The sequence below is a fragment of the Scyliorhinus torazame genome, chromosome 12, assembly GCF_047496885.1.
Source record: "Scyliorhinus torazame isolate Kashiwa2021f chromosome 12, sScyTor2.1, whole genome shotgun sequence".
Classification (NCBI taxonomy): Eukaryota; Metazoa; Chordata; class Chondrichthyes; order Carcharhiniformes; family Scyliorhinidae; genus Scyliorhinus; species Scyliorhinus torazame.
The window spans coordinates 29,886,225-29,910,167 of NC_092718.1; the positions used below are offsets into that span (position 1 = coordinate 29,886,225).

The following is a 23,943-nucleotide window of genomic DNA, read 5'->3' on the forward strand; positions in this document are numbered from 1 at the left end:
CAGGACCTGCATTTTCTGGTCTTCTGTGATCCGGCCGGAGGCCGTTCGGAGGCAGCCTTCAAAGCATGCTTGCCAGTGTTTGAATACAGCTGCCGAGTTCGCTGCGTGGGGGCTGATCCGCAGGCATTCCGGGGCGATCCGGAGCTCCATAGTCTTTTAAGCTCGCTTAATAAATTGTAGCGCACAATGACTTACGAGAGACGAGAAGCGATGAAGTCGATCCAGGCTTTATTTAGCGATGCTTGTCCCCAGCAGCTCAGCAACAGAATGAAGCTGCGGAGAGAAGCTCGGGTTCTTATACTCCGCCTTCAGGGCGGAGCCAGAAGTCGGCAGATCCAACCAGGACCCGGGATCTGTCAGCCAATAGCATCTCGGCTTCACAGGTCCCACATGACCCCTAATACATACCACCACAACTTGGCCGCTTGCAATTGACATTACATGAGGTGCGAAACCAAATCAGTTTCTTCAATACCATATGCTACACGTTACCTTTAGAAATGCAGTTACTATTTACAATACCCATTATATGCGATACATGCAGCCCGAGGAGCTTCACTCAGTTTCCAAACCATTGGTTAGGCTGAGAGGAGAGGGCAGGTCAGGGTAAAGTGGGGCCAACCTCACAACATTCAGGAGCTGCTAGATTGTCCCTGGGGTACCAGTATTACAATCCCAGACCAGACCGCATCAATGGTTAGGATACTGGACCGAAACAGACTGCTATTCATCGACTGCAGAACGCCTTCAACACCATTATCCCGACAAAACTAATAACCAAACTCTGCAATTTTGGCCTTGACACCTCCCTGCGCAGCTTGTTGTTGAAAACCCACCACTATTCTTAGAAGTCCTATACCAAAAAGGGCCGACATTCTAAATGGTGAACAGGGATTCTCACTCCCTGACTCCGATGCAGGCTTCGGTGGGTGCTATTCAGGTCAAACTATGTTTTCAAGTTATCCCCCGGTATAACCCAACCCATTTCATCTACTTACCAATTTGTAGCGTCGATCCTGGGTCCTGCATTGCTAAGTAAGTAAAGTAGACTTTGGAATAACCACTGTTTCAGGTTAAACTTTTAAGTTATTTTATTATTAATTTTTTTCTTTTAAAAACTGCAATCACTGTCTTTACAGAAAGGTAAAAGGATCTTGCCTCTGGATCCTTCTGGTTGGTTGAAGGGACCTTCAGGCCCAACTTGACAATCAATCTTCTTTAAATTATTTTGGTCTTCAGATGTATTCGCTGTTCTGCTCGGTTGCTATGTCCTATCTTTCCCATGTACCGAGCTGTGAGAGATGGCTCTGCTGGCTGACTCTGAGCTGACTCTGCCTCCTCTTTAAATTTTGGTCTTCCTTAGCTGTTTTAGCTCGGCTGCTTGGCTCTGTCCCATGACCGGGCTGACAGTAAGCTGACTCTGCTTGCTTCTCTTGTACCTTCTCTGCTTCTCTCTAAGTTCTGGTAGTTACTGCTCTGGTCTCTGGGTTTATATTCTCTTTCTAACGGTTATTAAGTTTTTATGACTTTATTGTAAAGTAACTTTTATTTCACTTTGATTGTAAAAGGTACCTTTAATCTAAATTTTTCTTACACGACTAAGTATTCATTTTGACATGACCTCAGCTCATAGATCTCTGATTATATTGTTCCTTTGCGATGTTCAAAATGCTTTGATTTCAATAGGGGTGTTACTTTTGATTTCTGTCATTTCTATAGTTTTATTTTCCAATTGTGTCCCCAGCTCATAATTTTGACTTTGATTTTGGCTTTAAATTATGTTTCTCGTAGACTGATAGTCTCCAATTTTCTTTCATTTACCTGATGTCAGCAGAGCTTCACACCTAGAATTGTCACCAAATTCATTCTTTTCTATCTGCTAATTTTACTTCAATAAAGGTGTGAATCATTGCTTTTAGCGTAATGCTAAAAATCCACTTGGTTATAACTTGAAAGGTTTACATTTATCACCTAACTCAACTTAAACCCTCATCCATGCTTTTCCAGATGCTTACTAAAATGGTTAATTTCAATGAAGGTGTGAACCATTGTTTTTAGCTTCATACAAAAATCCTGTTTGTTTGGGAGAAGGAATCTGCATTTTATAATCCTACTCTTTGCAGCTGCTATTAACCCTTTGTGGGATCTTTCCCTGTATCCTCTCATGTTTCTTAGATCAGGTATTGCCAGACTTCCATGTTTCAAATGACACATCTTTCCATATTATCAATTACAAGCTGGATCCTTGACTTCCTCACCAGCAGACCGCAATCTGTAAGGATAGCTAACAGCACCTCCTCCACAATAGTCCTCAACATCAGATCCCCACAAGATTGTGTGCTCAGTCCTCTACTGTACTCCATATACAAACACGACTGTGTGGCAAGATTTGACTCCAATTCTATCTATACGTTTGTGGATGATACAGCTGATGCATCGTATCTCAAACTACGCCAAGTCAAACTACAGAAGGGAGATGGATCACTTGGTTGCATGGTGTACCGAAAACAACCCCTCTCTCAATGTCAGCAAAACCAAAGAACTGATCAGCGACTTCAGGAAACGTAGTATGACTCACGCCCCTGTCCATATCAATGGCCCCGAAGTGGAGATGGTCGATAGCTTTAAGTTCCTGGGGGTCACCATCACCAACAGACTGTCCTGGTCCACTCAGGTTGATGCAACAGTTAAGAAAGTCCAAGAACATCTCTAATTCCTATGGAAAGTAAAGAAATTCGGCATGTCTGAATCGACTCTCACAAACTTCTACAGATGAGCCATAGAGAGCATCTTATCCGGCTGCATCACAGCCTGGTATGGCAACTGCTCAGTCCACGATCGCAAGAAACTGCAAAGTGTGGTGAACTCAGCCCAACGCATTACACAAGCTAGCCACCCTCACATTGATTCTGTATACACCTCCAGCTGCCTCAGGAAAGCAGACAGCATTGTCAGAGACCCCTCCCACCCAGGCTTTGCCCTCTTCCAGACCCTTCCATCAGGCAGAAGATGCAGAAGTCTGAAGACCTGTACACCCAGACTTAGGAACAGCTTCTTCCCCACAGTTACCAGACTCCTCAATGACTCTCCCTTGGACTGATTTGTTCCCTATAAGACACTATTCACGACGCTCTACGCTGCTCTTGCTTATGTCGTATTTGCTTTGTTATTTTGCCCTTGTTCCATACTATAACTAATTACTTATTTGTCGATGTACTGTGTACTTTTTTGCATTCACTGTATCCATCTACTTTTTTTTAATCTACTGTGTATGTTTCCTTGACCGCAGAAAAATACTTTTCACTATATTTTGGCACATGTGTCAATAAATCAATCAAATCAAATCAAAACCCAATAGTTTATTTTGTAAGACTGTGTGGTAAGAATACTTCACTCCAGGAGTCATTGCACGAAGAAATAGGGATTTCGCATTTTGAAATAAAACTTAATTCTTTTTTTTTTAAATTGTTAGGGTATTTGCAAGTTTTTATAATAATAACAATAACAGCGACATAAACATGATACAATAAACATTTCCACCCCCATCACAATTTGTCTCCGGGCTACCAGGGAGGCAAAGGCCAATACTTTGGCCTCTTTCGCCCCCTGAACTCCTGGCTCTTTCGACACTCTAAAGATCGCCACCACCCTTGCTTTGTGTACCGTGGACATTGCCTTAGCGAAACCCTGCCAAAACCCTCTAAGCTTCGGGCATGCCTAAAACTTGTGGACACGATTTGCTGGGCTTCCCGCGCACCTCGCACACCTGTCCTCTACCCCAAAAAACTTGCTCATCCAGGCCACGGTCATGTGTGCCCAGTGGACTACCTTGAATTGTATCAGGCTAAGCCTGGCACATGATGAGGATGTATTAACCCTGCTTAGGGCATCCGCCCACAGACCCGCTCTATCTCTCCTCCTAGCTCGTCTTCCCACTTGACCTTTTTTTTTTTTAGCCAGGAAGTGTAGAAGATTGTAGTTTAGTCGGGCAGTATGGTCGGCACGGGCTTGGAGGGCCGAAGGGCCTGTTCCTGTGCTGTACATTTCTTTGTTCTTTGTTTTGTTGTTCTTAAGCTCCTCCACCGGAGTTTCCTCCGCATCCTAAAGTTCCTGGTAAATATTTGATACCTACCCCTCTCCCACCCAGGTACTGGAGACTGCTCTGTCCTGTATCCCCCTTGGCGGCAGCAGCGGGAAGGTCGGAACCTGCCTTCTCAAGAAGTCTCACACCTGCAAATACCCTGCTGGCAGTTCAAATGTATCCTCCAAGGCTTTCAACCTGGGGAAGCTCCCGCCTATAAATAGATCCCCCATCCTTCTAATTCCTGCCCTTTGCCATCTCTGGAACCCACCATCCCGCCTACCCGGTACAAACCGATGGTTATTATAAATCGGGGTCCAAACCGATGCTCCCTCCACTCTCTTATATCTCCTCCACTGCCCCCTGATTCTCAGAGCCGCCACTTGACTTGTGGAGTATCGGACCGGCGAGAACGGAAGAGGTGCCGTTATCAGTGCTCCCAAACTTGTGTCTTTACATGACGCCGCCTCCATCCGCTCCCACACCGACCCCTCCCCCACCACCCACTTTACAAAACTTTATTATTAACACAATATTAAACACTTTAACACCTGGAAATAGCTTACAATTACCCCATAAACAATACTAAATACAGTAAATATGTTTAATTACTATCTCTATTCCCAATTAAACAACCAGAAAGGGAAAAAAACATACAGCTCTCAAAGCATCCTACATCCCAATGACACAGAGTAATACTTGCTTTTCAGAACAGATTTGGCTAGGTTTGTTGGAACCCCTGCAGACTCTGGCTGGATGTCTTCAAAAAGCTGTTCTAGCTTTCCCGTTATAAGTGTGCACTGCTTCGATTACTGTTTGAAGCTATCCTACTGTGAGAGCAAAAGTCTTTAATTGTGTTAAAGGGTAGCCAAATCGGAGCTCAACTACAAAGCTTTCTCAAAATGTCTGACTACCTCAGCGCCACTAAGCAACGACAGCATTTCCCCAAACTGGAAACTGGAGGGGCTGGTTTAGCACAGCGGGCTAAACAGTTGGCTTGTAATGCAGAACAAGGCAGCAGTGCGGGTTCAATTCCCGTACCAGCCTCCCCGAACAGGCGCCGGAATGTGGTGACTAGGGGCTTTTCACAGTAACTTCATTGAAGCCTACTTGTGACAATAAGCGATTATTATTATTATTATTATTAACTGAAAAATTAACTCTTCAGGCTGAAAACACATTAACTCCCCAGGGACTCCCCCCCCCCTCAAACAATAGTGCATTAGCCCAGGCTTTTTACACTGGTCAATTTTACCTCTGGCTCTAAAAGCTTTCTGGTGTTGCAAAACAACATTCTTTTAAAAAAAACATCCCCGTGTTTGCGTGGGTTTCGTCCCCACAATCCAAAGATGTGCAGGGTAGATGGATTGGCCACTCTTTTGAGGTCCACCAACAAAACAGAAGAAAGGAAACAAACGGTGGGCCAAAGCAATAAAGGGCCGCTCCTGTTAGGGGCACTGCCCGAACATAACAAAGATCAACGGAAACATAAAAACATCAAATAAGAGTGCGAATAAAGGGGTCAATAAAGCACCCCAACCCCTGCGGTGCCCACCGGGCACAGAAGACCTTCTATGGATTGGCCACACTAAATTGCCCCTTAATTGAAAAATTGTATTGGGTACTCCAAATAAAAAAAACACATGCCTATTGCAGTCAAACATACTCAGGATTTTAACCCTTAAATTGCCAAATGTTCATAATGCAATATATCTTTGTCACACTCAGCTAGATTGGGGGGAAAAGGGCCAGGCGCATTGTCTTGGGGTGGGGGAGGGGCCAGACTCATTGTCTTGGTAAAGGGGAGGGGCCAGGTTCATTGTCCTGGTAAGGGGGAGGGGCCAGGCTCATTGTCTTGGTAAGGGGGAGCGGCCAGGCTCATTGTCTTGGTAAGGAGGCGGGGCCAGGCTCATTTTGTTATAAGGGGGAGGGGTTATGCTCATTGGCTGAGTAAGGGGGAGGGGCCAGGCTCATTGTGCTGGTATGGGGGGGGAGAGGCCAGGCTCATTGTGTTGGTAAGAGGGGAGGGGCCAAGCTCATTGTCCTGGTAAGGGGGGTGGGGCCAGGCTCATTGTTGTGGTAAAGGGAGGGGAGGGGCCAGGCTCATTATCTTGGTAAGTGGGAGCAGGAGGGGCCAGTCTCATTGTCTTGGTAAGGGGGAGGGGCCAGGCTCTGTCTTGGTGAAGGGGGAGGGGCCAGGCTCATTTTCTTGGTCAGGGGGATGGGAGGGGCCAGACTCATTGTCTTGGTAAAGGGGAGGGGCCAGATTCATTGTCCTGGTAAGGGGGAGGGGCCAGGCTCATTGTCTTGGTGGGGGGAGGGGCCAGCCTCATTGTCTTGGTAAGATGGGGGAGCAGCAAGGCTCATTGTCTTGGTAAGGGGGAGCGGCCAGGCTCATTGTCTTGGTAAGGAGGCGGGGCCAGGCTCATTTTGTTATAAGGTGGAGGGGTTATGCTCATTGGCTGGGTAAGGGGGAGGGGCCAGGCTCATTGTGCTGGTATGGGGGGGAGGGGCCAGGCTCATTGTGTTGGTAAGAGGGGAGGGGCCAAGCTCATTGTCCTGGTAAGGGGGGTGGGGCCAGGCTCATTGTTGTGGTAAAGGGAGGGGAGGGGCCAGGCTCATTGTCTTGGTAAGTGGGAGCAGGAGGGGCCAGTCTCATTGTCTTGGTAAGGGGGAGGGGCCAGGCTCAGTGTCTTGATGAAGGGGAGGGGCCAGGCTCATTTTCTTGGTCAGGGGGATGGGAGGGGCCAGGCTCATTGTCTTGGTAAGGGGGAGGGGCCAGGCTCATTGTCTTGGTAAGGGGGAGGGTAAGGGCCAGGCTCATTGTCTTGGTAAAGGGAAGGGCAGTCTCATTGTCTTGGTAAGGGGGAGGGGCCAGGCTCTGTATTGGTAAGGAGGGAGGGGCCAGTCTCATTGTCTTGGGAGGGGGAGGGTCCAGGCTCATTGTCTTGGTAAGGGGGAGGGGCCAGGCTCATTGTCTTGGTAAGCGGGAGGGGGCAGGCTCATTGTGTTGGTAAGGGGGGAGGGGCCAGGCTCATTGTCATGGTAAGGGGAGGGGCCAGGCTTAATGTCTTGCTAAGGGGGAGGGCCCAGGCTTAATGTTTTGATAAGGGGGGCCAGGCTCATTGTCTTGGTAAGGGGAGAGGAGGGGCCAGGCTCATTGTCTTGGTAAGGGGGAGGGGCCAGGCTCATTGTCTTGTTAAAGGGGAGGGGCCTGGCTCAGTGTCTTGGTGAAGGGGGAGGGGCCAGTCTCAGTATCTTGGTGAAGGGGCGGGGCCAGGCGCATTGTCTTGGTAAGGGGGAGGAGCCAGGCTCATTGTCTTGGTAAGGGGGAGGGGAAGGGCCAGGCTTATTGTCTTGGTAAAGGGGGGAGAGGCCAGGTTCATTGTCTTGGTAAAGGGGGGAGAGGCCAGGCTCATTGTCTTGGTAAAGGGGGGGGGGGCAGTCTCATTGTCTTGGTAAGGGGGAGGGGCTAGGCTCTGTATTGGTAAGGAGGGAGGGGCCAGTTTCATTGTCTTGGTAAAGGGAGGACGAGGGTCCAGGCTCATTGTCTTGGTAAGGGGAGGGGCCAGGCTCATTGTCTTGGTAAGCGGGAGGGGAGGAGGCAGGCTCATTGTGTTGGTAAGGGGGGGGGCAGGCTCATTGTCTTGGTAAGGGGAGGGGCCAGGTTCATTGTCTTGGTAAGGGGGAGGGGCCAGGCTTAATGTCTTGGTGAAGGGGCCAGGCTTAATGTCTTGGTGAAGGGGCCAGACTCATTGTCTTGGTAAGGGAGATGGGAGGGGCCAGGCTCAGTGTCTTGGTGAAGGGAAGGGGCCAGGCTCATTGTCTTTGTAAGGGGGATGGGAGGGGCCAGGCTCAGTGTCTTGGTAAGGGGGAGGGGAAGGGCCAGGCTTATTGTCTTGGTAAAGGGGGGAGAGGCCAGGCTCATTGTCTTGGTAAAGGGGGGAGAGGCCAGGCTCATTGTCCTGGTAAAGGGGGGAGAGGCCAGGGTCATTGTCTTGGTAAAGGGCGGAGAGGCCAGGCTCATTGTCTTGGTAAAAGGGGGAGAGGCCAGGCTCATTGTCTTGGTAAAGGGGGGAGAGGCCAGGCTCATTGTCTTGGTAAAGGGGGGAGGGGCCAGGCTCATTGTCTTGGTAAGGGGGAGGGGCCAGGCTCATTGTCTTGGTAAAGGGGGTAGGGGCCAGGCTCATTGTCTTGGTAAAGGGGGGAGAGGCCAGGCTCATTGTCTTGGTAAAGGGGGGAGAGGCCAGGCTCATTGTCTTGGTAAAGGGGGGAGAGGCCAGGCTCATTGTCTTGGTAAAGGGGGGAGGGGCCAGGCTCATTGTCTTGGTTAGGGGGAGGGGCCAGGCTCATTGTCTTGGTAAAGGGGGGAGAGGCCAGACTCAGTATCTTGGTAAAGGGGGAGGGACCAGGCTCATTGTCTTGGTAAGGGGGAGGGGCCAGGCTCATTGTCTTGGTAAAGGGGGGGGAAGAGGCCAGGCTCATTGTCTTGGTAAAGGGGGGAGAGGCCAGGCTCATTGTCTTGGTAAAGGGGGGAGAGGCCAGGCTCATTGTCTTGGTAAAGGGGGGAGGGGCCAGGCTCATTGTCTTGGTAAGGGGGAGGGGCCAGGCTCATTGTCTTGGTAAAGGGGGGAGAGGCCAGACTCAGTATCTTGGTAAAGGGGGAGGGACCAGGCTCATTGTCTTGGTAAGGGGGAGGGGCCAGGCTCATTGTCTTGGTAAGGGGAGGGGCCAGGCTCATTGTCTTGGTAAGGGGGAGGGGCCAGGCTCATTGTCTTGGTAAAGGGGGGAGAGGCCAGGCTCATTGTCTTGGTAAAGGGGGGAGAGGCCAGGCTCATTGTCTTGGTAAAGGGGGGAGAGGCCAGGCTCATTGTCTTGGTAAAGGGGGGAGAGGCCAGGCTCATTGTCTTGGTAAGGGGGAGGGGCCAGGCTCATTGTCTTGGTAAAGGGGAGGGGCCAGGCTCATTGTCTTGGTAAGGGGGAGGGGCCAGACTCAGTATCTTGGTAAAGGGGGAGGGACCAGGCTCATTGTCTTGGTAAGGGGCCAGGCACATTTGTGTTGGGAAGCCGGGGGGGGGGGGGCCAAGCCAAGCGGCTTGGTAAAGGGGGAGGCACATTGTCTTGGTGAGGGGGAGGGGCAATCTCGCGAGATGCGGCAGTGGGCAGGGCCGAGTCTGCGCGCTGACTGAAAGGCCCCGGTCTTGTTGAGAGCGGCCGTTGTGACCGAGGCGCGATTCGAAGGCGAGAACCGCGATGGAGGAGATCAAAGAGGAGCCGCAGCCCATGCAGGACGTGGAAAATACTCAGCACGAAGAAAACGAGACACTGGATAAAACGTAATGAGCCGCTCCCCCCCCCGCGCCGCCCTCAGCCTCTCTCGCGGGCCTCGGGCCTCTCTCTGCGCCGCCGCTTTAAACTTCGCCTCACCAACTTAGCGCCCTTTCTCCCACCGCCTCCCCGCCTTTTTTTCCGCGTCCTCCCAAATTTCCCCGTCGTCCGAGAGCCCAAACGGGCGGCTCGCTTTGTTGTGCACCGTGGTCCGCCTTTCTGTCCCGCCATCGGCGGGCTTTCAGCCGAAGAACGGATTGAATTTTGCCGGCGGGTTTTAAATTTTGAGGCGCGCGATGCGAATTCGTCTTTTTTTAAAAAAAAATGTTGCCCCCCCCCCCCCCCAATTAGCGAATTGAAATGTGTTTCCGGCTCGTTCGTGGCTGGGATGGAGAGAGGGGGGATGGGAGAGTTTTCTCTCTTTTGGGGGAGGGGAGAGGTCCCAACAATCCAGATAACGGCTCTCAAACAGCCCTCGGTGTCGGTAGGGAAGATTTCCGGTACTTGGGGAAATGTGCGGTGTCTGACCCGTTCGCCGTCTGCACGCTTTGCTCTCTCCATTCCCGCGAGCCCCCCTCCCCTTTTTCTCCCCCTCTCTCTCTCTAAACCGTGTGGTTGGCAAATTGCTGTAATTGTGCCTCTTAACAAAGAGGAGGTGCCCACGTGGTGCTCGGTTTTACATCTGCGAATGCAATCGTGGCAGAACAACAGGACCGCCCCGTCGGAAATCAAACATCCCCATCCCCCCCGTCTGTAAAGCCCTTTCACAGTAACGTGACTCACGGAGAGAACGTTCTCCGCGGTTGAATGTAGAAAATATCCCGTTGCGAATGCTACTTGCCTCGTTCAGTAGCTGCAAGAGTAACCTGGATCCGCCAACAATTCCTCTGCCTTTCAAGGATGGCATGTGTTTTCTCTCTTTCTCCCCCCCCCCCCCCCCAATATCGTTTTTATTGATAATTAACAAGTTATTTAATAATGAGATCCTGTAACAACAAGCTGCTAATTAATTATGTTTTACATTCCATTGCTTCCAGATTTTACTCTGATATAATAATCTTTATTAGTGTCACAAGTAGGCTTACAGTAACACCACAATGAAGGACCAGCACAGTGATTAGCACGGTGCCAAGGCCCCATGTTCGATCCCGCCCCAGGGTCACTGTTCTTGTGGAGCTTACACGTTCTCCCCGTGTTTACATGGGGTTCGCCCCCACAACCCAAAGATGTGCATGGTAGGCGGATTGGCCACGCTAAATTGCCCATTAATTGGGTACTCTTTTTTTTTTAAAAAAAAAAAATTTTTTTTTTAAATGTTTAAACACCACAGTGAATTTGGTGATAATCACCTAGCCGCCACACTCTGGCACCTGTTCGGGTACGTTGAGGGAGAATTCGGAATGTCCAATTCACCTAACAAGCACGTCTGTCGGGACTTGTGTGAAGAAACTGGAGCACCCGAAGGAAACACATGCAGACACGGGGGGGAACGTGCAGACTCTGCACAGACAGTGACCCAAGCTGGGAATCGAAACCAGGTTCCTGGTGCTGTGAAGTATCCGTGCTAACCACTGTGCTACCGTGCCACCTATATCAAATTCCGATCCTGCCAGACTAACCCATTTGGTATGATGGGCTGAGAGACTAAGCTCCATCCTGTTTCCTCAATTTGTTTCACTGTCTGGGACTGATGGCAAACCAATTGGATGAGCACCACTTGATTTTGAATTGATAACACTCGTAGTTTGCATGTGATATTTATAGCGCTGATCTGTGGTGTTCAGGACCCATATTTTCAGAAATTCCAAGAGCTGCTGTTAAGAGGTGTCCATCCTTTTGGCACCCCTGCAGCTCAAAGTATAAGATGAATGTTTCATTCGGGTATCAGCATTATTTTGAGTCAGAAGGTTGAGGATTTTAGCTCAGTTCCAGGATTAATACATAATCTAGGCTGCAGACTTTCTATATATTCTGTCCTTGGGCCGAGAAATAAGGGTCTGTCAGGTGCATATTGGAAATCCTATAGCATTATGTGGAGTTCTCTATTTTCTCTCAAGGAGCTGAATTCCTTGAATTTGTTCCGCCATTTAATCATGGCTGGTATGTTTTCTCTTTCCCCCCCCCCCCCCCCCCAGTAACCCTTATTTAATTATAAAAGTGTTAAATCTGATTCCAGCTACTCTCCCTTAAACTGCAGGTTGAAGGTGCATTCCATCATATTGTGGTCACTGCCACCTAAGAGTTCCTTCACCTTAAGTTCCCTCATCGTTTGCCTCATTGCACATCACCAAATCCAGAATTGCCTGTTTCCTAGTCGGCTCCACCACAAGCTGCTCAAAAACATCTCGTAGACATTCCACAAATTCTTTTTCTTGTGATCCGCTACCAACCTGAATTCCCCCAGTTCACCTACATATTGAAACCTCCCATGATTATTGTAAAATTGCCTTTCTTGCATTCCCTTTCTATCTCCTGATTTATTTTCTGCCCCACATCCTGACTACTGCTAGGGACCTGTACATAACTCCCATCAGGGTCTTTTTTCCTTTGCGATTCCTGAACTCTACCTACATAATTCCAGGCCTTCTGACCCTATATCACTTGTTGCTACCAATTTAGTTCATTTCTTACTAACGATGCAACCCAGCCACCTCTCCCCATCTGCCTGTCTTTTCGATAGGACACATTTCCTTGTATATTTAGATCCTAACCCTAATCACCTTGCAGCCACGTCTCTGTGATGCCCACAACATCGTACCCGCCAATTTCTTTTTTTTTAAAATTTAGAGTACCCAATTTATTTTTCACACAGCATGTGCCACCATGCTGCCCTGCACCCTCCAATTTCCGTGTGCAATTGGAATAGAACCATAGAATTCCTACAGTGCAGAAGGAAGCCATATGGCCCATCGAGTCTGCACCGAACCTCCAAAAGGGCACTGTACCTAGGCCCACTCCCTGGCCTATCTCCATAACCCCACTTAACCAGCACATCTTTGGACTGTGGGAGGAAATTCATGCAGACTTGCGGGGAAAGTGCAAACTCCACAAATTGAACCTGGATCCCTGAGACAGCAGTGCTAGCCACTGCTTTTAATATAATTGTGAGAATAAAGACCTGTGTAAATATGTTTGTCATTTCAATAGGGGACTGACTGCACTGTACAGAAGAAACATAGGAGAGGGTCACTCGTGTCCGGATCTTCCCTATCACTACTTTTCATATTCCCTTTCCTTCCATTACAAACGCCTGCCTGCTGCACTACCAGTGATGTGCAATCCATCTGAGACAGAGAATCTACAAAATAAGTTTTATTCATAAATAAAGGCATTCTGGTATATTGGGTTTGTTAAATGGTCTTTCTAAATATTTTAAAATAAATCCTTAGTTCACCTTGGCTCTTCTGTTTGTGCATGGTAGACGCATGCAGCCGTAGCAAGCAATTAGAAAATCAAATGGACACGTCTCACTGCAGGTACAACATGCAATTAATAACTTATTTATACAAGCATCTTCAATATGAAATTCCCCAAGAAGCTTCAAAGGAGCATTATAAAATAATTTATTACAATCACATAAGGAGATGGATCATAAAACCAAAAACCTGGTCAAAGAGGTGGGTTTAAGGACTTTTAAAGGAGGAAAACCATGTAAAGAGCTTGGAACCTAGACTTGGCCATCTATAGTGGACAAGGCTAGAATTTGGGGAGTGCAGGTTATCTTGAAGGGTGGAGGGGATTATGGAGAGGGAGGGGCATGGCTATGGAAGGATTTGAGAACGAGGATGAGAATTTTAAAAACAAGACGTTGAAATAGTGGAGTAATTATGATTGTGAATGCGCAAGGCTAGAATTTGGGAAGTGCCGGTTATCTCGGAGGTTGGAGGAGTATAGAGAGGGAAGGACATGGCCATGGAAGCATTTGAAAACGAGGATGAGAATTTTAAAAACATTTTGATTGTCTGTGACCCAATGTCAGCAAGCACAAGGATGAAACTGAACTCACATGAGAGTTAACACAGGCAACAGAATTTTGGATTACCTCAATTTTACAAAGCGTATAATGTGGGAGACCACTCTAGTGTATTTGAATCGTGAAGTCTAGCGGCTACAGTGACATGGATGCGGATTTCAACAGAAGATTTAGAGGTAGGGAAAATGTGGTTCTGATAGCACCAATGAGGTTGGACGTTCATCTCTGGATCAAATGTGACCCCCCAGGTTGCAAGCAGACCGCCTTAATCTCAGGCTGTTGCCAGGGAGTGGGATGGGGTTGGTAATTGAACTAGAATTTGAATCTGATCAAAAACCATGGTTTCCATCTTGCAAATATTTAATTGGATAAAATCAAAGCACATGGTTCATGATTCAAGATTCAAATACACTCGAGTGATTTCCCACATTTTACCCTTTGTAAAATTGAGGTAATCCAAAATTCTGTTGCCTGTGTTAACTCTCAGTGAGTTCAGTTTCATCATGGTAGGTTTTATTACTAAGGGACTACACTATAAGAGTACCACTGCAGTTATATAAGGTATTGGTGAAACCACAACTGGAGCACTATGTACAGTTTTGGAAACCTTTCTCAAGGAACATATACTTGTATAAAAGCAAAATATTGTGAATGCTGGGAATTTGAAATAAACAGAACATGCTGGAAAACCTCAGCGGGTCTGGCAGCATCTATTGGGAAAGGAACACTTGCTTTAGAGTGCAATGTAAGTTGATTAGATTGATACGTGGTATGAGAAGGTTTGCCCGTGAGGAGTGACTGAGTAGGTATGTTACCTGCAGTTCGGAAGATTTGGCAATCTGATTGAAATATAAAATGCTTCATGAGGCTGATGCTGGAAGCATGTTTTCCTTGTTTACAAATTTTGAACTAGGTCACACTCCAATTAAGGAATTGGCCATTTAGGGCTGAAATGAGCGTTTAGAGGGTTGTCGGAAATTTTTACCTCAGAGCTGTGGATGCTCAGTCTTTGTCTATTTAAAACAGGTTGGTAGATTTTTGGAAACAAAATCAAGGGAACACAGGGGAAGGTGGAGTTGATGTAAACCATGATCTTAGAATGATGGAACAGGCTTGGAGTATAACTTGTCTATTCTTACCACCTCTTGTGTTATGACGTTTAGACATTTCAAGGGAGGATGATGGAGGCGCAAGCAGGGGCTGGGTCAGGCAGCTAACTCAATCTCAAATGGTTCATGATTTTGAGTAGACCTTGCTTTTTGGGGAAGGAATTGCATTATGCATATAACGTGTTGAAGTGGAGTTTGTTTAATATTGTGTAACTTCAACAATAAATCCTACTAAAAGATCTGGTTATTAGGTTGAAAGGTGCTGATATTGTGTTGGAATTTTGAGACAAATGTCTCCTTGTAGAAGATTTGATTGCTTTTGTGTGAAGTTAATGTATTTTTCTTTAATACCTAGTGAAGAGGATGAACCTTCAAAAGAAGAGACTTCGAGTTTGAAGGAAAAATCCATAGGAATCAAGAAGTCTAATAGATTTCATCCATATTTAAAAGAGAAGACAACAAATGGAGACAAGAAGGGTTATAACCGTAACCGAGTGTTTATTAGCAACATTCCATATGATACAAAGTGGCAAGTGATTAAAGACCTTATGCGAGAAAAAGGTAACTTATGGAAGCAGTTTTCATTCATGAATAACCATGCTTTCCAAAATAAATCCACATTTTACCATCTTTTAATACTTTCGGGTTTCTGTTTAACTTTACTGATGACATAGTAAATGAGAACCCAAGTGCAAACATAAATAAAATTGAAGCAAAACCTTTGTTTTGTAAGCTACTCACGGCACCATACCCTTTGTGCTTTGAAATTGGCTTATGTGAAATAGTATGCAGGACAGATCTTAAAGCTTATCTTTTGCTTTGAAACAAACAGGTGCAATATTTTATTTGTTTTGCCCAATTTTTAATAAGTCAACCATGAATAAAAATGAAAATTGTTCTCTTATAGTGGGGTGGAACAACGATAATAAAAGTGTTTTAAGAGCTCCGCATCATGCTTACTTCATGTGCTTTAATTGTTCCAATAGCCTATACTTTGCAAGTGGGAATACATTGAAGCCTTTATGGATAATGCCTGATTAACCCATCCAATTGTCTTTTAATGATGTACAGAGAAGTATTTTCTAGTGCATTCTGCCTTGCAAAAACACATGCCAGAAAAAAAATTGTGTCCTCATGATACCCGAAGAGCTGCAGCTCAGGATATTTGTAGCGCAAAAATATTCTCTGTGGGATTGAAAAGCTGCCACCTGGAGAGCTTCTCTTTGGGGACATTATGTAAATGAAAATTGTTTGTTGTTGAGATACCTCTTGTGATGCAGGCTATTCTGAAAACCTTGAAAAAGCATGGAAATTCTGCTAAAGGCTTCTAAAATGTATCTGGAATAAACTTATGCTGTTTATTTTCCAAAAGACAACATTTTTATTTTGGCCAGAAAGAGTTGATGACAGCAAGGGAATTATGAGCCTTTCAAAGTTTCTTTGCAGTCCTCACCATCCCATTACTGTTTAGATTCTAGTGGGTTACTTCTGAATCATTTGGGATATCCCATATCCTCCCTCTCCTAGAATCTCCCATTAGCCAATCTCTTAGGACAGTAAGAATTTGCTGAATGTGCCTTGGAGCATGGCCCTCATCAGATACTTTGGAGTCCCAACACTGCTGAATTAAAGAGAGTCTATATTCAGTCCAGGATATGGAAATTTGGGTATGATTCAGTGGTTACCCCCAAAAGGAATTGCTTGTGCAACTTGGATTTAAAGATTCTGGACCCTATGAAAATAAGGTTCAAGGTAGTAAAACCATTACAGGTTGGATAATGCACCCAATAGTTTGGACAAGCTTTTTTTCCAGTTCTCGCTGTCATTAAAACGGTTTGACCTTCATAAAATGGGACATGTAGAAGTAGCAAAGTATATGAACCTGGATGTATACCCGCCTCCTGTCGGATGTGCTGATGAGAAAAAACAGTAATTTTATAGTATCAAACTTCTCCCAAAATGCTACGCAGCCAACATTCAAGTACATTTAGTATTGTTGTATAAACAAGTGTATTTAAGAACAGTTTGTAAGTTAACTCAAAGAAATTACAGCTAAACTAAAGAGCGCATATTTTGTCCAGCCGCATAGAGATTGGGTATAATTCATACTCTCCTCCAGTAGTGGAAACTCTTGGAATTATGTACTTAGATTCTAAGGATCTATGCCGCAAATTGAATTTAATTGTTTTTCTGATCATGTCTTAATTACAACACCATAATGTGCACTACTTAGGCTGTTGAAAGCAGAAATTGACTTTTCTTTAAAGCTGTAGCGTGCCATAATTTGCCACATGATAAAGCATTCATCTAGTTGCTGCATAATGGAAGTAAAGTGTTTACTTAGCAGTTATCTTGCAGTTACTTTGTCCATTGCCTACTTCTGATGGAAGACTTTGGTTTTTAAAAAAATATATTCTTTCACTGGATATGGCATTTATTGTCCATCCCTAATTGCCCTTGAGAAGGTGGTTGTGAGCGGCCTTCTTGGAACTGTTGCAGTCTGCAAATCTATACTCCATATCCGTCTGTCTTTGGAATTTGGTTTCTCAGTTAGTGCTGTCAATTTATTAATATTCCAGATCTAGATTTTTGAGTTTCACTAAACTGCCTTATCTGATTCAAACTGATAAAATTGCACCTGGCATGTTTTATTTTTGTCTTGGGAAATTGTGTTTCTAAATTTCAGTCTTACAGTGAAAAGTTGATGTTTGTACATTGAAAGAAAATAGGATATGTAGCATTGCGGTTACTTTTTCTGTGCAGTGTTTTCCTTAATGGCATCCTTGGCAATCTTGTGATAAAGCATTGGTAAATTGGCTGTTGGCAAGCCTTAGCCTGAAACCTGGCTGTTCAAGAACTGGAGACAGCTGGTGCCCAGACAGGTGTGACAATTGCCATGCAGTTCCACCTTTCTGTTGGCAGGTCCTTCAAGTAACTTTGTTAAATTCCTTTGTTTGGTGGTTATTTTTACAAGGGTCAGTTCAGATTTTCAACAACCTTTGCATTCCCTATTTCTGGAATCGGACGTGAGGATCAATATTTGATTGCCTGATACAGGTGTCGTCTTTCTCATTTTTTGTGTATTATTCAGCTCCACGTGCAAAGTTCCTTTACCTTATCCCACTGTCATTAAAACTACAAACCTTTATTCGTTACTTAAGAATTTTTCAAGACCATAAGATGTCACCACATTGAATAAATGGGTAGATGTTTTGGTAGAGCACCTGATGAAAGCATGGAACGAACCTCTTGAGGGACAGTATTTCTGGCATTTTCTCTTAGTATTATAGTTTTTTTGGGGGGCTGAACTGTGAACGAATATGTAGGAAATTGCACCTACGGTAGGTAATTAACATTCTGTGAAGATCTGGTGTTATTGCAGTTACTGCAATTGTTTTGATTTTGGGTGCTGGTAAATTATCAAATAGTTCGATTATTATGGATGAATACAATTTAAATTTCACAAATTTTCAAAACTTTTTTATGATGAAAAATAGTGCATAATTTTGTACAAACTGATTTACGAGTAGATGAATGACCAAGAGCAATTAGAGACTATCTAGCACAGCCGTGTAGGCATTTGAGACAAAGCATCAAACAGTGTAAAGGCCTTCCTAATAAGGATTTGTTCTGTTTTGCAGCCATTTGTATAATTCTGGCTTTGTTCGGCCTCGGGATGGATTATTGAAGTCCTATAATTGATGGTTGAGCATTGTAACCTCTAAATACATAGAAAGTGAAAATTCCTTATTGTGAACATGGCAATGTAGGTTGTATGGTGAAAGGAAATTGCACCTGGAAGAGAAAATTTAGAAAATTACTGATGCTTGCCTTTAAGTCATAGGAGAAATTTGGAAGTTGTTTTACTTCCTTTATCGTTCGTTCTTACTAAGTAAGATGGACATTGGTTCCAAGTATCGTTATTTATAATGCCTTTACTATTGAGCCAATTACTGGAGCTTAAAATGATTTTGTGCTAAGTACAATGTCTGTAACTTTTGATTTCTGCATCTGTTGTAAGGTGACACAAAGTTTAATTGTGAAGCTCAATGTCTTGGATTTGGATTTAGATTTTTTATGCCATGATATGGCTGAATTATTGCTTTTGTGTGTTGTGCAATAAGCATTTTCATTGCAGTATTGTGTTATGTATTTGTGACTTTACACATCCAGGGTTGTAAGCTTTGTCACCTTAAAACAGTGTATTTTGACTGCCACAAAGTTGGCTTTGATAGGAAAATGTATCTTGTTTTAGCAATGTTGGATTGTTTTTTAAATGGTAGTAACATTTGTTATTTGTTCACCAACTATATCATACAGGCCAAATCTGTTTAAATAGTTGCTATATGATAGTAAATGTTGTTTGAATCTGATTCGGATGATGCAGGTGACAAATCTTTGGGTAAAATGTTGATTTTTTTTTCATTTAAAAAAATTGTTATATATTGTAATTACGAGGAGGTGTGCTGGTCTGGTGTTGATTGTTGGTGAATAATGGGTTGTTCCTCTGTAGTGTTGTGTAAGCGGCAACAGTGAAGTAAGTGTGTGGTCTTTTAAATGCATTGTTTTTGGTATTTCCCCTCTGTATATCTCATGTAGTTGGTGATGTTATATACGTGGAACTCTTTAAGGATGCTGAAGGAAAGTCAAGGGTAAGTGGGAAAATCTGCTCGGGGGTTCATAAGGTCCTCAGCAGTTTTATTTTTTAAATTTATTGTTTAGTACAGGTAGCTCAATTTAAGGTGTTTGTTCGCTGGGATGCCTTTGTATTTACTTGCCAACTCTGCTTTATGCTGGAGTTTGATTGTGTTGTCTGGCATTAAGAAAGGGATAATCTGCAGGCCTGCAGTGGATATTTTCATGTTTAATTGATTGGACTGGTGTTACTCTAAACAAGTTGTAATGTATTGCTTGCTTTTACAGAAAAGTAATCCTAAAATGTAGGAGGTAGTTGCAGTAAGGGCCTGTTATATATAATTACAGTAGTTCTTTTGTGAATCCTTTTCCTGCATATTGTAATAATTAAAATAAGACATTGAAGAAAGTTATGTAACTTCATGTGCTAAACTATTTTTTCTTCTTCCCCCTTTGCATTGCTTGTCATCTGACTTTAGGGTTGTGGGTAAGTAACTCTTTATCCATATTAATGTTCAGTAGTTAAAAGAGAAACAAAGTCTGTTTTTAAATAGTCTTACTGTATCCTGGAATAATCCATTTTAGATTAAGGGTGCATCACCCGAACAACACATTCGATTACATTGACCCTCCAGTGAAAATTCCAGATGCCATATTTGGTCTGTAGGTGTTTTGAGTGGCAGCTTTTATCTTGGGTTCAGAAGGGTGCATGTGCTTGCTGTCACTTCCAAAGGTACAGACTACATGCAATTGGTCAACTGTCTCATTTAAAACTTGCTGGATTTGATTTGCTAAAATCGGCCACCAGGAAGATCAGGCAAATTTACACGGAACTTTCATATCCAGCAGCAATCCCCAAGTGTTTTGAATTGGCCAAGTGTTAGGAATTGGCCAATGTGCAAGTATTTAGTATGTTACAAGAATATAGGATTCCTGCCCCCAAGAACAAAATCGGCCTTTTGCAATTGATGCTTCATTGCTTTGATATTTAAGAACAAATGTTACATTTTGTATTATGCAAATAGAATCCTGTGAAGAATTCTAATATTTTGCTGAGCTGGATGATCTTGCGCATCCTATTTAAAGTCCATTGATATTTGGAAAGTAATGGGAGAGATATAGTTGCTTGCATATTTGGGCACTGATACCCAGAATATATCTTTCAACAGCATATTGCTGATTTGGTACTGCAACTGTATGAACAGAACTCCCATCACATATATTAAACTTGTAATCTGGAATTTTAAAAGGAACTAGCTTAATTTCTGATTGAGGAGATAGTGTAGGGCATTATAGCCAAAACCAATGGACAGGTTACATAGATGGCAGTCAGAGCAAGATGCATTGACTGATTCTCATTTAATTGAGACTCACTGTTGTACCTTTTATAATGGATTGAAATAAATTACTGCTTTTTTAAAAAAAAAACATTTTTCATTCAAATCTACAGTGTTGTGGAATTCAAAACTGAAGATTTAGTTTCAAAAGCTTTAGATGTTATGAACAAATATGATCTTGGTGGAAGACCACTTAATATAAAAGAGGTGAGTAGTAAGCCATTGCTCTCGTCCTTGATGGACAGGTTCTAGCAATTTGTATTTGAACTAAATATTTATCATTTGTACAGTTCTACGTATGCATCTCTTATGCTCACATGAATGGGTCTTTGGACAAAGTATAGCAAAATGGCCTTTAATGTCTCAAATAAATATAATTGTGTGGAGTGGGCAACTTTCGTTTGTTTACTTGGCACTACCTCAATATTTGGAATTGGCCCGGACAGATTTTCTTACCTTTCAGTTTAGTTTTGCTGTATAAATGGCATTTCAATTCCTGTAACAATGTTGGGGGAGGCAAAATGTAAGCTCAACTCTTGTTTTGTATGTGTCATGCAGTAGTATCAAATAACTCTTATTTCATGATGAGCTTTAAAACACCATAGCATACCAGGCTACAGAGCAAGTGGTAGAAAATGGATTAGAATAAATAGAAGCTTGATAGCTGGCGCAGACACAATGGACTGAAGGGCCTCTTTTCTGTACTGGAAAACTCTGAATCTCTGTCACAGTCAGTAACATGAAATTTTAAGTGTAATCATTGGTGTAGTCAACCATTTTCACAGTTTAGCATTCCACAAACACCAGATAAGTGATCAGGGAACCTGTGTTAAGAATTTGCAAAAGCAAAAAACGAATGAAAAGAATCATGATAATATACACCATGTTCTTGCTATTTACCTTTAACATGACCAAGGCTTCATTTGCAACTCATTTGCTTTGTCGAAACAACATTTTGCCCTTCGTCTCTCGCCGCCTTTCCAAGAGTTTGCTGAGTTGACAAGTTAATTAGCTATTAAGATCACAAGGTAATTAAGAGCTTGAGTATCCTTAATAATACTATCAACTGAGTTATCAATTCAGAAATTGAACAATGCAGATCGTGGAGTTTTATTTGTGGCATGTAAATTGTTAGATTAAAAACACTTAAAAAAAAATCTTGCTTTTCCTATCTGCTTCTGTCTTAATCAAATCTTTATTTTCCTCTATTCCTCTTCTGTGCCTGATTGGATTCTAATCTGTCCTTTTTCTGAGTAGTCCTATTTCTCTTCATCCTTGATCTCACTGGTTAGGGAAATACACTGATTAGTTCTGCTTTTCACTAGGGTCCCAGATACCCTGTTGTTATCTCCACACGTTATAACACCATACTTTCAGCAAGTTAGGCCACAGCGAAAAACAAATGAGGCACTGTGATCCAACCATTACTCCTTTCATTTTGAAGGTCAACGTCCAGATGTTGGATAGATTAGGTTTACATCATTCCTAACATACAAAACAAAGTCTGCACATGGTTTGAGGTCATTCATTTTAATTGCAGTTGTCCTGTAAACTTAATGGTAATGAATATTCAACTTTTTTCAATTTTATATGTAACAATAACGGGCAGTAACAACCCACCCTCCAAGAAAAGCAAACAGACTTTTTTTTTTGGCTCATCGCAACTAACAATAACCAGCACTTTATGTACAAAATAAATGGCTGCCATTTTCTGTAAAACCCTTCAATTGCTTCCCTCACGGTATACTTTCTCGAGATTGAGATCCCCCAGCCATACCGAGGCACTGGATGGAGAAGCTGATCTCCAGCCAATCAGCACCCACCTTCGAGCAATCACCAAGGTGAAGGCCAAAACATCAACCCCTGCCCCAGTCTGCAGTTCGGGCAAGTCCGATACCCCAAACTCAAATATTGCTCCGAGGGGGACAAGGCTTCAGTTCAGTTTGTAGGATTGCCAACATGGTGCCAAAGAAGGAGACCCAGAACCCCACAAGAGTAGGACACGACCAGAACATGTGTACATGGTTGGCTGGGGCACTCCCACAGCACTCACACTCATCCTCCACACCCACAAATAACCTGCTCATCCTGGATTTGGCCAAATGGGCCATGTGCACTTCCTTCAACTGCATTGGCCCTAACCTCGCACATGATGTTGCGTTCACCCTACGCAGAATCTCGCCACACCCCTTGCTCCAGCTCACAATCCAACTCCTCCCACTTGGCCTTAACCCCCTTCAAGGATACTGCCTCCCCCCCCCCCCCCCCCTGCCAATGACCAAACCCCCTCCAGCAACAAGGAAGGCAAAACCACCGGGAATGTTGGAAAGCTCTTCCTCGCGAAGTTGTGCACCTGCCTGTGAAAGTCCAAATTTTTCTGCCCGCTCCTCCGAGCTCGCAAACTGGCCCTCCAAAAACAAATCCTTCATCATCACAGCCCCCTTCTCCCATCCCCGGAACCTAACATCCAGCCTCGCTGGCTCGAACATGTGATTCGCACAGACTGGCACCAACTTCCATACCGCCCCCAATTTGAAGTGCTGCTGAAGCATATCTTCAGTGTGGAGGCCACCAATGGATTCCCTGTGCTTCCACAGAGTGAAGGGTAGTGAAGCTGCCCTTAACCCTGACCCCCTTCATGACCATGACTCCATCCTCATACAGCCTCAGGATCTCCGTACCTTCTCGGTGTCCGTCGCCCAATAATGATATGGAAATGCCAAGCCCCCCGACTGCAGTCCTTCTGAAGTACCAATCCTAGCTACTTTCCCCTCAATTTAATGGTAATGTTAAAGAGCAAAAAGAAAATTGGTTTAGTGAAATCAGGGAATTATCTTTTCTAGACTGAATTGTACAGAGGTTGACTAGATTAGTTATGCTCATTCTTGGGGGGGGGGGGGCTCCTAAGCAATACACCCTCCTAAATCGAGAATGCTCTTGTGGCAACAAATCCATTTTCACAAATTGCGGTACTAGAGAAAATAAATTTACATATATGACCCACATAGCATTTTTGAAGTGCTTCTGCTGAAGGAAGTGAATGGAATCCTGTTGGAGCTCATCCATCCCATCCTTTTTCTTTTCTTCTCTTCTCTCTTCTCCCCCTCCCCCTGTGGCTAGTTTTCAGAGGTGCTAGCATATTAAATTTTTGGTCACATTTGTTCACACAAATTCCTATTTTACTTTTAAATTTGATTGCAATTATTGAAAACTTTTTCTCCAAAGCAAGGGTGCAGGAATTTTTAGGAACCAGGAATGGTCCGGCAATAAATATATCTTTCTACATTACATTTTTGATTTGGATCCTTCATTACTGGAAACTGTCATGAATTTAGACATTCGTAACACAGGGGTGCATGAACATTATCAACAGGGAATGTTGCATCAAAGAGCATAATGACTCTGATGAGGAGAGTTGGTGCCTAGATCCTTTGAAATGTGAGTGCCTTCAGATACATTGTTCCTAAGAAACATTTAACA

General features: G+C 44.1%; 1 protein-coding gene across 1 annotated transcript in view; it reads left to right on the forward strand.

The window, feature by feature from the left end:
* The first annotated feature begins 9,238 nt into the window (after window positions 1-9,238).
* Window positions 9,239-23,943, forward strand: part of LOC140387475 (myelin expression factor 2-like) — a 28,135-nt gene continuing 13,430 nt past the window's right edge. The window contains exons 1-5 of the mRNA XM_072470601.1: window positions 9,239-9,417; window positions 14,847-15,052; window positions 19,091-19,143; window positions 19,606-19,613; window positions 20,577-20,670. Coding sequence (XP_072326702.1) covers window positions 9,335-9,417; window positions 14,847-15,052; window positions 19,091-19,143; window positions 19,606-19,613; window positions 20,577-20,670 — 444 coding nt within the window. The 5' untranslated portion in view covers window positions 9,239-9,334. The remainder of the gene's footprint in view (window positions 9,418-14,846; window positions 15,053-19,090; window positions 19,144-19,605; window positions 19,614-20,576; window positions 20,671-23,943) is intronic.